This window comes from Erinaceus europaeus, chromosome 3 (genome assembly GCF_950295315.1).
Source record: "Erinaceus europaeus chromosome 3, mEriEur2.1, whole genome shotgun sequence".
Lineage (NCBI taxonomy): Eukaryota > Metazoa > Chordata > Mammalia > Eulipotyphla > Erinaceidae > Erinaceus > Erinaceus europaeus.
In genome coordinates this window covers 67,986,591-68,000,038 of record NC_080164.1, presented here as the reverse complement: position 1 = coordinate 68,000,038, position 13,448 = coordinate 67,986,591, and the positions used below count along the sequence as shown (strand labels likewise).

The following is a 13,448-nucleotide window of genomic DNA, read 5'->3' as shown; positions in this document are numbered from 1 at the left end:
AGGATATTGGGCTAGACTGTTGAGCATAAATGATGTGACATCACAAACAATATGGACCTGAAATGACTTTGTCTTACTGGATATTTAAAAAGGGTCCAGTAGTATCTAGCTAATAATCACAATAGCATGCCCAGGCATAAATCCAACCAGTCACTGCAGGATATGGATAAATGACTCCCTTACTACTTCCTCTCCATTCTCTGCCAGTCCCAAGTATCAACTGGGCTATTTAAGACCCAACTCCAAATTGTCTTACTTCAGAACTCAGGTCCACTGAGATCACCCCCTTATTCACTAGCCAGCTTATTTTGTTTAGCTGGGGGGGGGGGTATTTTTTTATTTTGTTTGTTTTGTTCATTGTCCCACTGTCTTCTGTCTGCTAATGTGCTACATGTAAACTTTTTCAGTCTGTTGCATTTGTCTGCCGTCTTCCCAAACAGATTGGATGAAAGCGTGAGAGAATGTATAGGAATGTCTTAGCCAGTGAACAGAATGTTATTTGTTATTTATTTAGCACATTTGTTATGAATTGTCCATCAACCATCCAAATACTTCCTTATAAAGGACTTTAAAAGGCCATGAGAAAGTTCACTGGGTAGGGTATGTGCCTCGCTGTGCCATGAGTCAGGTTTGAGTCTCAGCACTATGCAGGAGCAGCACAGCAACAGGGGAAGGCCTAGTGCTGTCGTGCTTCTTCCTCTCTAGCTCTCTCACTCTGCTTTGTGTTCTGAATGAATGAAAAAGTTAGCCCAAGAACACTGAAATCTTCATGCTTGAAACATTGACTCAAAATATATATTGCTATTCAAATTTTCTAGTGTTCAATCAATAAAAGCCTTTAAATAAGTCAGAAGTTTTTTTATTTCCATCTATATATTTCTATTTCCATAATATGTTTTTTTAGAGAGGATAGCATATTATCATATAAGCTGTGGAGATAACATAATGGTTATGTTAAAGACTTTCCTGTCCAAAGCTCTGAGGTCCCAGGTTCAAGCCCCTGCACCACCATAAACCAGAGCTGAGTAGTGCTCTTGTCTCTCCCCCAACCCCATAACTTTCTCTTTCACTAAAATAAATAAGTAAATAAAACATTTAAAAAATAAATATAACACATTGCTTCATCTCTTCTATTGTTTTTATTCACTCTCCAGTGTAACTGCTCAACTTTCTATTTTATTTACATAGAGTTGTTTTGAGGGTAGCTGTTGGAGTAAGTGGTAAATTATGTGATATAAGTAGAGAAGCCTAAACTGAGATTTTTCTTTCCCATATTGGAGTGAACGTGTATTTGATCTCTTTGACTTTCTCTTGTCTTTAAAACATTTGAGTTTTCTGATATATAGTTGGTATGGTTCTCTGTTCCTCTACAGTGTTAGGCAGTAAGAGTCTTAATGTATTTGATTTAAAAGTCCATTTGTTAATTGGCTACTTGATTAACATATGAAATTTGAGGTGCTATATTTTGCTTATCTTTAATGACAAGTTAATTTATTTCTTGTTTTTGACTAAGACATTGGAGATGAGAATAATGCACAAAATAATCATAGGATCAAAGACTACTGAGGAAATTTAGGAATTAGCTATTCTAAATATTCTGGCTTTATTGTTAGTGTTTTCCTATCATAAATTTTTTCATTATCCTTAATAACTTTACTACAAATAACTGTAAATGTTTAATACATACAGTTTGATGAGTTTGGGCTAATATGAAGATGTTAAAATTAACTTTTTGTTCAGTGACTATATCCCCCTTAGTCCTGATGAGGCTCAGATTCCTACTTAAATAAATTTCATTTACACACTAATTAAAAGAATATCTTACCTCCTAGATGGAAAAACGTATGATGCTTTTGTATCATACCTAAAAGAATGTCGACCTGAAAATGGAGAAGAGCATACCTTTGCTGTGGAGATCTTGCCCAGGGTCTTGGAAAAACATTTTGGGTACAAGTTGTGCATATTTGAAAGGGACGTTATGCCTGGAAGAGGTAAGAAAGGAAATTCCAGATAAAAAGACTAGTGAAGATATTTCCTTTAAAAAAAAAGTGGGGGGTGGGAGGAAGTCAGGCCATAGCGCAATGGATTAAGTGCAGGTGGGGCAAAGCTCAAGGACTGATGTTAGGATCCTGGTTCAAGCCCTCTGCTCCCCACCTGCAGAGGAGTCGCTTCACAGGCAGTGAGGCAGATCTGCAGGTGTCTGTCTTTCTCTCCCCCTCTCTGTCTTTCCCTCTTTACTCCATTTCTCTCTGTCTTCTCTAACAACAATGACATCAATAACTACAATAATAATAACTACAACAATGAAAAACAACAAGGGCAACAAAAGCGGAAAAATAAATAAATAAATATTTTTTGAAAAAAATCAGTGGAGCTACCTAAACAAAAACTCATTTATTTCCTTTAAAAAAAAAAGTGAGCAAAATTCTTTAAATGAAAAATAGACAGCTCAAACATTAGAATACACTGTGAGAAATCAAGGTGAGTTACACTGCTTCTGATAAAATCCTCCTTATATCCAGGTCTCTTCATTCTGTCTCCCAGTTCTCTCTCCTCAGTTCCACCTCTGGGGAAAGGAAGTGGGCATTCCCTTTGCAGAACTAGATGCAGAACTTACATCATCATTAGGCATTGATGAAGACGTTCTTTCCAGTTATCTGCCTCTTCTGATAGTATTTTGTTGTTAAGCCAGTTCCTCATTTGTAAGTGATCTTTTTGGACTATGTAAGCTTTTTTATTGAATTGACACTAAGGAGAAAATAGAGTTGAGAAAGGATAAATAAAAGGAATGGGTGATTAAGTTAGAATTCAGTGGTAAAATTCAATATTTTAGCATGTGAGTAGTCATAATGCATATATTAAAGACTATAGTTAGAATAATAACCACAAAAATGAAAAAAAAAACAACCAGGGTAACAAAAAGAAAAAAATGGCCTCCAGGTGCAGTGGATTCGTGGTGCAGGCACCGAGCCCCAGCAATAACCCTGGAGGCAAAAAAAAAAAAAACTATAGTTAGAAACAATAAAAACAATTAATAATATTTCCAAGGTTTTTCAAGTTTCCCAGAGTAAACATTTGAAATCTGCTGTCCAATAATTCTGGATGCTTATCCAACACAAATATTTTCCTTGTTCACACCATTAGTACATTTCTCCAGTATTGGCTGAGTGCCATCTCTGTGTCAAATTCTGAGCTGGTATTGAAGATACAGCAGAAAATAAGTATTATTAAAAAGGGGGAAACTCTAAAGGGACAACATTACAAGTTAAAAATAGAAAACATGAGCAACTAAGCAGTGCCGTACCTACCTGAGCACACACATTTTCATGAGCAAGGACTCAGGTTTGATCCTCGGCTCCTCACCTTCAGGGGGAATGTTGCAGGAGTCATGCAAAAAGTACTGGAGGTGTCTTTCTGTCTCTCTCCTTCTTAGTTTCCACTCCCCTCTCAATTTCTCTCTGTCCTATCAAATAAGGGGGGGAGGAGAAAAAATAGAAAACATACATTCTGCTTCTCTGTTGAAATTATTAACCACACTTAATCTACAAAAATGGGAGTGATGGAGGACCGGGCAGTGGTGCTCCAGCTTAAGCGCACATAGTTTGAAGCCCAGGGACCAGCACAAGGGTCCCAGTTTGAGCCCCTGGCTCTACACCTGCAAGGTGCTAGCCTCACAAGTGGTGGAACAGGTCTGCAGATGTCTATCTTTCTCTCCCCCCTCTATCTTCCCCTCCTCTTTCAATTTCTCTCTGTCCTATACAACAATAACAACAACAAAATGGAAAAGTGGCCACCAGGAGCAACAAATTCATAGTGTAGGCACCAAGCCCCAGAGATAGTCCTGGAAGCCAAAAAAAAAAAGGGGGGGGAGAGGGTGATAGCAATACCTTCTTCATTTTATTGAAGAAATAATTGTTTACAGGACATTTGTCGGCACATGGGTGCAATCTTACATCTCCCTTGTGATAGGTGTCTGTACACCACCCACCCAAGTCTTTATCCACCATCATTCATTGAATACTGGCCATACTTCCCCTCCCCAACCTCCCCACCACCCTTCGAGTCCTTTACTTTGTTGCATGACACCAGTCAGTCCAGGTTTCACCTTGTGTTCTTCTTTTCTTTTATTTCTTAGTCCCCACCTATAAGTGAGATCATACCATATTTGCTCTTCCCCTACATGAAACATTTTAATCTTGTGAGCGCCCTTTCAGTTCCCTTTAATTATTGTCCCACATCTTGCATTTTCAGCTGTTGTTGATGAAATCCATTCACTGATAGAGAAAAGCCGAAGACTAATCATTCTTCTAAGTAAAAATTATATGTCTAGTGAAGTCAGGTATGAACTTGAAAGTGGACTCCATGAAGCATTGGTGGAAAGAAAAATCAAAGTAATCTTAATTAAATTTACATCTGTTAGTGACTTCACATTCTTGCCCCAATCACTGGAGCTTTTGAAATCTCACAGAGTTCTGAAGTGGAAGGCTGACAAATCTCTGTCTTATAACTCACGGTTCTGGAAAAATCTTCTCTATCTGATGCCTGCAAAAGTAGTCAAGCCATATAAAGGTGAAATAGAATCTTGCCCGTTCATTGACAGATCTTCAAAAAAGTGTCAGTGGGGAGAAAGCCAAAAGGCTTCTCATGCTTGAGACACCAGAGGTTCTAGGTTCAATTCCCAGAACCACCATAAGCCAGAGTTGAGCATTGTTCTATAATTTTTTTTGTTTTGTTTTGTTTTTCTTTGCTTTTGTATCTAAACTTTTTTTTTCACTAGTTTACAAAATTACAAGATAACAGGAGTACAATTCCACACCATTCTTAACCACCAGAGTTCTGTGTCCCCATTCCCTCCATTGGAAACTCACTGCATGTTAAGTGAGGTCAGCCAGAAAGAGAAGGAAGAATATGGGATGATCTCACTCATAGACAGAAGTTGGAAACCAAAAAGAACTTGTATTAGAAATTGCACTAATTCTCCCAAGATCACAGATATGGGTATTAACTATGATCTGTATATTTGTATAATTATTTGTACAATTGTCTGTCTACCTACCTACCTATCTATATTTTTGCCCATTTTTTTTTTCCTGATCCTGCCTACTCTTTCTTTCTAAGTCACATCTGTAGCAGGGCTTCAGCCTCAACATGAGTCTAATGTACAACTGCAGGTCCCTGGCCCTTGGAACCTCCGCCATACAGTTTGGTTCATTTGATCTAGTTATGGAAACTTCTTTTTTTAATTAATTAATTAATTAAGTTTAGTTACGAGAGAGATACAGACAGAAAGAGACCAGAACACTGCTCAACTCTGGCTTATAGTGGTACAAAGTATTGAACATGGGGCCTTGAAGCCTCAGGCATGAAAGTCTTTTTACAGAAACATGATAGCCCTATAGAAACTTCTTAAAGGAAACCCTCAAAACTTTTTTTTCTTAACTTTCATGAGAGACACAAATTTTAATTCAAATAATTCTTTGGGTCTTTTAATAATGATCTAAAATTTGTACTGATTACATAGATGTTTATATGCAGGATCAGTACTCAACCTTTCTTCTTCTAGCGTTTGCCCTTCTTCCATATCCAGTCAACAGCGTCAGGTTGAAAGCTGTCAGGAGCTGCTTGTTGCTGGCTTTGAAAGTGACTGGGATCCATGTGGATTCAGTTGGCTAGGAAGGATCGTCAGTTTCCCCAATGAATGGGTACTCACGGGATGCACCATGAGAAGGTCGATCCAATGCATCCCAAAGTATTCAACCATTAGCTATTAAATAGCAAAAATAATGATAGCGATTACTTCCTCTAAACAATTAACTGTGAGAAATGCCCTTAGGGTGGACATAATGTGCCAAAGAGGTTCAGGGTATGTGCTGTGAAGATAAGGTCTTCGAACTCCCCACTGGTTTGCCACTCCCATGACCTCTGTAAACTTCTGAACCTCTTTGAGCCTCAGTAAAATTAGAATTTATGAAATGTATACCTTCTTCATATGTGGAGGGGGGAGTGCCGGGAAGGGTGAAAAAATAAAAGTAATTTACTTTGAGCAATGTTTGACATAGACTTAATGGTCTGTTTTGTTATTACTATGGTTATTGCTATTACTGTTATTACTACTTAGCAGTGGACTTAAAAGGAAGCCAAAGAGCAAGAGAGGGAAGGAGACCTGAAGAGCAAGGCAGTCTGGACTTGAAAATAAATATCTGTAGAGGAAAATGGTAGCTGTAGAACAAGGGGTAGTTCTTCATTAGACATGTGCTATTTTTTTTCCCTTGGAAAGCATACATCTGTCTCCCAAAATGAGTACCGCATTGTGTGCCTTCGTGATGGCATTAGTAGCAATGGCTAGACACAAAAATTACCAAGTGAGTGACAGATATCAACCTTAAAAAGAAAAGACTTCAGCATCAACAAATTCAGGAGCATTGAAATCATCCCAGACATCTTCTCAGAACACAGTCGAATTAAGCTAACACTTAACAACAAACAAAAATTAGTAAAAGTCCCAAAGTATGGAAACTCAACGGTATGATACTTAACAACTACTAGGTCAAAAAGGAAGTCAAAGAAGAATTTAAAATGTTCTAGAACCCAATAAAAACAAAGACGTGAACTATCAAAATATTTGGGACACAGCTAAAGCAGTACTAAAAAGGTAATTCATTGCCATACCAGCACACATTAGGAAATAAGAGAAAGAAAAGAGTTAATCAAGCCTGAAGGCTATTTAGAGGATATAAGTACAGTGTGAATGTTGCTCCAAAAATTTAAAGCAGACAGAAATTAAAAGAGCTGTAACTATTGCTAAAAGATAAAAGTGGTCTGAGTTTCTCTTTGGATTTTTATAAAGTTTACAACTTTGCGTGTTAGTTGGATGACTGAACAAAGTGGAAGACTTTCATTTCAATTTGTTTTATGTGAAAATGCATTTGTGAAGCTATTTGATCAAGGCAATTTTATGGTTATAATCTTCATCTCTAGTAAGTAGAGTGATTTTATCTTTTATTTTATTATGTTTACCCTAATAAACATGAAATACTTTGTCTTAAATATGTTAGAAGCATATGTTGGCTGTGTGGTTTAGAAATTTACGTGTATCAAAATGCATAAATAAACCATTGTCCTAGAGTCTGCTTTTGAAGTATCTTTTGACTTTTTTTCACTTTAATGCTTTAATCCATCTTTGCAACAGACTCCCACCTATTTTATAAGACAAAGGTCGTTCAAAACAAACTCCAATGATTGCAATGTGCAGGGGGAGAACCTTTGTCAGTTGCCAGGACCCTGAGAATCAGGGTTCAGAGAAATTCGCTTCAGTTATGCACCCATGATCTGAAGAGATCTGGAGGGACACACACAAGGTGCCCCAAGCTGGGGCAGTGACCAGTGTGAGCCACTGTCCCCAGCTTCTCCCAGAATATTTATTGATAAATTTATGCATTACAACACAAAAGAACAAGAAAGATCAAAGATTTTTTCATCTTTATTTATTATTTGACACAGAGAGAAATTGAGAAGGAAGGGGGAAATAGAGAGGGGAAAGGAGCAGAGACACCTGCAGACCTGCTTCACCAATTGTGAAGCTTTCCTCTTGCAGGTGGGAAGTAGGGGCTTGAATCCAGGTCCTTGCACACTGTAATATATGCACTTAATCAGGTGCTCCACCACCTGGTCCCCAAAGATGATTTTAAGTAGAACATACATCAGGAGTAAATTGCAAGGCACAAATAATAGGATGTTAAATATCAGTATCAAAAAATCAGAACATATTTCCATGGTGGTAGAAACATCAGAAATGTAGGTTAGGTGTTTATAAACCACCATTGTCTGAATGTCATTACATCAAGCACATTCCTCTGATACCATAATATAGTAATTATATTCCAGTTATCCTGCACATAATGCCCAAACTCTTAGGGCAGAAGCCAGACATCAGAGAGCTATGGGTAACTGCAATGCATGCATTACTGCTATACTGTCTGTGGGTTAGTCAAGTCTCTGACATACCCAGAGTAGATGCCCTAGAGTAAGGTTATGTAATTTCTTCTAGCGTTTGCCCTTCTTCCGTAGCCAGTCAACAGCGTCAGGTTGAGCCTGATGTAAAGTTTCAAGACCTCCTTTGAATCTGGAGAGGTGGCAGTCGTTGACTATGTGGGTCATAGTCTGTCTGTAGCCGCAGGGGCAGTTCGGGTCGTCTCTGGCTCCCCAGCGATGGAACATAGCGGCGCACAGGCCATGGCCTGTTCGATAGCGATTGAGGAGGACCCAATCATAACGTTCTAGGTCAAAGCCGGGTTGACGCTTACAGGGGTCTGTGGTGAGGTGTTTGTTCTTTACCTCAGCTGACTGCCAACTCTGTTTCCAAGAGTCTGCAACAGAGAAGTTCGGTGTAGGCGTAGGGGACCAGATTGGATGACGAGACGTCAAGCGTTGGACAGGGTGGGCGAAGATATCCGAGTATATTGGCAGGTCCGGTCGAGCATAGACGTGGGAAATGAACTTAGATGATGCCACATCCCGACGAATATCTGGTGGGGCGATGTTGCTAAGAACTGGCAGCCATGGAACCGGGGTGGAACGGATGGCTCCAGAAATTATCCTCATGGAGGAATATAACTTGGAATCGACCAAGTGGACATGGGGGCTACGGAACCATACTGGGGCACAGTATTCTGCAGTGGAATAGCATAATGCCAGAGATGATGATCGTAGTGTGGAAGCGCTCACGCCCCATGAGGAGCTGGCCAGTCTTGCAATGATGTTATTCATTGCAAGGTTATGTAATGAGGGAGATAGCCTGAAAAACAGGCCTACCAGTATTTTTAGTCAAAAGGAATGTATCTGACAGACAAATATATACTAGCAAGCATAGAGGCAAAGGTGAAAATCAGAAGGATGTTTAATATCAAGTATCAGGAAGTCTGGGATCAGAACACTTCTTCAACACCTCCTTTGTGTGTATGTATATTTTTTGTGTAAAGTTACTTTGCAGCTACCTTCTTCATTTTACCAAAAGCAAGCAGGGTAGAGGTAGATAACATAACGGTTATTGCAAAGAGACCCTCATGCCTGAGGCTCCAAAGTCCTAGATTTAATCCTCCACACCACCATAAACCTGAGCAGAGCAGTGCTCTAGTAAATAAATAATAAATAAATAAATAAAATTTTAATAAAAGCAAACAACTTCTTTTTCTCATAAGACCACTCAATGGGGAGTTGGGCGGTAGCGCAGCAGATTAAGCACAGGTTAAGGACCAGCATAAGGATCCCAGTTTGAGCCCCTGGCTCCCCACTTGTAGGGGAGTCACTTCACAGGCGGTGAAGCAGGTCTGCAGGTGTCTATCTTTCTCTCCCCCTCTGTCTTCCCCTCCTCTCTTTCTCTCTGTCCTATCCAACAACAATGATGACATCAACAACAACAATAATAACTACAACAACAATAAAAAAACAACAAGGGCAACAAAGAGGAATTAATTAATTAATTGATTGATTGATTTATAAAAGACCACTCAATGTTGGGGGGGAGGCATGCAGTGTGTGTACATTAACAGGTTCAAAGACCCAGGTTCAAGCCTCAAGTTCCCACCAATAGGAGAAGTTTCACAAGCAGAAGAACAATGTCACAGGTATCTGTCTTTCTCTCTCCCTATATCCCTCTTCTCTCTCAATTTCTGTTTGTCTCTATCAAAACTTTAAAAAGTAAAAAATAATAATGACTGCTAGGAGCTTGCAACCGTGAGTAGGTTCATTGCACAGGCACGAAGTCACAGTGATAACCCTGGTGACAATTATTAAACAAAAAAAAAATTGACTCCCTGCATAAAACCAACATACTGGGGGACCAGGTGGTGGCAAATGGATTAAGCATACATAGAATGAAGTGCAAGGATACTAGATTGAGCCCCTGGCTCCCCACCTGCAGGGAGGTCACTTCATGAGTGGTGAAACAGGTCTGCAGGTGTCTGCTGGGATATTGGGCAGATGTGGTTGAACATTGGCAGGGCCCACAAACCACTGTATTTCCATGCAAGTATTATTTACAGATCCCCACCATGTTATCCCCTCAGGGTATTGCTAATTCAGTTAAAACCATTGCAACAGTTGCTAAGGATGTTTCCACCTTCCCAGCATGCCTTTTGCCTCTCTCCACTCCCTTTCCTAGTCAATCCCATCCCGACTTGCTACTTCCAGAATTCTCCTATAAAAGTCACTCCTGTTTCCGCTTTTGCTCTCTTCCTCTCTCTCTCTCTCTCTCTTCTCTCTCTTTCTTTTCCATGTTCTTACCTGGACAAGGCCTGGAGAAAGGCTGGTGTGCATAAGCAAGAGGCGGCCATTTTGCCAGCTCCACGTGGCCTAAACCCACTGTGCTCACACCCAACTCTGGGGCTCCCGCATCAATAAAGAATTGTATTACCAGGCCACCACAAGTTCCTGGTCTCTTCTCTCTCCCGTGATGCACCCTGACAGGTGTCTATCTTTCTCTCCCCCCTCTATCTTTCCCTCCTCTCTTAATTTCTGTATACTCTATACAATGAGAAACACACACACACAGATATATAGTGTGACTCTCTTTCTCATTCTTCCCCATCCTGCCACCTGCCCTACATTTTCTCTCTCTCTAGCCTATCAAATATTATATATATATATATATATATATATATATATATATATATATATATATATATCCACCAGGAGCAGTGGATTTGTAGTGCAGGCACAGAGCCCCAGAGGTAACCCTGGAGGGGGAAAAAAAAAGCATACTGAACATATGTCACTAAAGTACAGGGACTAACCCAGGTCACAACTAGCATGTGCCAAGGCTGGGACAAAGAAGTGTAGAATTTGATCTCCTTGGAATTTCTTGTTAGATGCTGAGATATTGTGATTTATAAGAAATACATGGGCAGTGGTGCACCAGCTTAAGTGCACATATTACCATGCACGAGAACTCGAGTTTAAGCCCTGCTCCCTACTGCAGGGGAAAGCAGTGGTGAAGTAGGTCTTCAGGTGCCTCTCTTTCTCACTCTTCCTCTATCCTGCCACTTGTCCTACATTTTCTCCCTATCCTATCAAATATAATAAAAAGAAAGGAAGTAAGGAAGGTAGGAGGGAAGGAAGGAAGGAAGGAAGGAGAAGAAAAAATGACTGCCAAGAGTGGTGTATTTGCAGTGTTGGCACCAAGCCCCAGTGATAACCCTTATGAGAGAGAGAGAGAAAGAAAGGGAGGTAGGCAAGTAGAAAGGAAGAAAGAAAGAGAAAGGGAGAAGAAAATGTCTATGGACCAGCAGAATAGCTGATTTAGATAGTTTCACCATGTAAGAGACACAGGTTCAAGCCTAGCTTCTGCTGCATTGAAGTATGTTTTGGTGCTGTGTTTCTCTCCCTCTCTCTCCCTTAAAAAAAAAAAAGGAGGAAGAGGAGGAGGAGAAGAAAAGAAGAAATAGTAGAAGAAGAATGGTAAATTAAAAAAGAAATATGCAATTGGTCATACATAATTCATTATTCAAGCAACTAACATGGGTTCACACAGTAGAGTGTAAGTTTTACCAAGTACAATGGTCTATCACTGGGCCTACTGCATGGGAGCACCATGGATGGCACCAGGGAAGCCCATAGGCAGTGTTCCAGTGTTGTGATGTTTCTCCTACCCTTCTCTCCATCTCTAACCCAAAATAAAGAGAGAGAGAGAGAGAAAGAGCAGCAAATTGGAGCCATTCCCGGGGTTCTTGACTGACTGCTACATGGCAGAATCATTCAAGAACCAGTCATGTTTCAGGGAGATGAACATTTATTGGGAGAAAAGTAAGGACAGAACAGGAGAACAAAGTACAAGCCATGTAGGCATATAGACACCACCCGGACCTGGCCTCACTCCCCACACCCCTAAGAAATAGAGACTTGAAGGACCTGGGGTTCCCAGTCTTCCCAGCTTTATAGTCCCTTCACAGGAAGGGCAGGGCCCTCAGGGGATGTGCTTCAGCCTTTGTCTTCAGATACATCTGCATCCATCCACATTTTATGGTATTTGCAGCCAGGTATGGAGGAAGTGCTACAGACACACTGGTGCTTCTGGCCCCGCCTCTGTTCCCTTCTCCAGGCTTCTTGTGGGGTGTAGGGGAAGAGGTTCTGCTTTGCCTAAACTGCCCTCCAACAATTAGGTAAAAAGACACTCTTGCCGTGGGAGAGGCGACATCACAGATGCTGTCAGACAAAGTCCAAGCAAACCAGGACTGAACTGAAACTATCCATCCTTTTTGTATTATGGTGGAGGTGATGGCATGTCTATTGCCAGACAAAATCCGAACAGACTGGAACCTACTGAATAGCAGAAAGTTCAAGACTAAACTGAAGCTATTTGTTTTTAATTACATTGATAATTTGAGGACTTATTGGCTATATTGCAAATACACAAATATTACCTGGGGACAATAGAAAAAGATCTCCAGGGGAAGTACATAGTGACAACAATTATGGCAGTGAGTGTGACAAGACTAAAAATGGCCTAGGAGCAGACTCTGCTGTACCCACTGAAAAGCTTTCAGAAAAAGAGCTATTTGTCACCACTACAGCTTCTCAGTTGACTGGACTCAGACCGAAAGCCAGAATTGAAGGGGGCATATAGTATGACAGACTGTGGACTTCACCTAATTATAAAGAGGCCTTATTGCTTACCCTCCACAAACCCCCTGCTTCAGTTACAGGCATCTATGTTGAATATAAAGGTTGTTTAGTTAGGGCAGGGGTAGACAGCATAATCGTTATGCAAACAGACTCTCATGCCTGAGGCTCCAAAGTCCCAGGTTCAATCCCCTATACCACCATAAGCCAGAGCTGAGCAGTGCTCTGGTTAAAAAAATAATAATAATAATTTTAAAAAAGAAGTTGTTTAGTTAAATAGCTAATGTAAGGGTTAATGGGTAGAAATTAGTAAATGTTCATGTAGGCAAAAGTTATGCCCAGATATTTTATCCCAATTCCCGCAGAGAGGAGGCTAGAGCCACATGCAAAAACAAAGAGCCTGATTCAACTTCCAGAGGTGGAGCTACGAGCAGCAGATCGCTTTCTCTCCTCACCTCTTCTCTCCCGGATCAACTAGGAATACCAAAGGAGACCACCCAGGACCGAAACAAGACAGGACTAGAATGACTACAAGAACCCAGTAAATCACCGGTGAATACAAACACATGTGGCTGGTGACAGAGAGGAGAGAGGGGCCTAAGGAGAGATTAAGTGACTGCTAACAGTTCAGCAGTTTATGAGTTGAGACACCACCTCCAGTCTGCTCCACCAACAAGGGGACAGCTTAAGGGAGGAGACGACTCCCCAGAGACTCACCAAGTGCAACTCTGAGTCTCCATTGCTACTACCCTCAGAATCTGGAGCAGCAACAGGAAGGGACATCAGGGGACAGAGATCTAACCAGGAAACTCAGAAGACCTATACCTCAGTGG

The 13,448-nt window shown here is 40.6% G+C and overlaps 1 protein-coding gene across 3 annotated transcripts in view; it reads left to right on the top strand.

The window, feature by feature from the left end:
- IL18R1 (interleukin 18 receptor 1) overlaps positions 1–5,322 on the top strand; it is a 68,111-nt gene extending 62,789 nt beyond the window's left edge. For all 3 annotated transcript variants that reach the window (XM_060187390.1, XM_060187389.1, XM_060187391.1), the window contains 2 exons: positions 1,833–1,991; positions 4,252–5,322. In XM_060187390.1, coding sequence (XP_060043373.1) covers positions 1,833–1,991; positions 4,252–4,652 — 560 coding nt within the window. In that variant the 3' untranslated portion in view covers positions 4,653–5,322. The remainder of the gene's footprint in view (positions 1–1,832; positions 1,992–4,251) is intronic.
- The last annotated feature ends 8,126 nt before the right edge of the window (positions 5,323–13,448 follow it).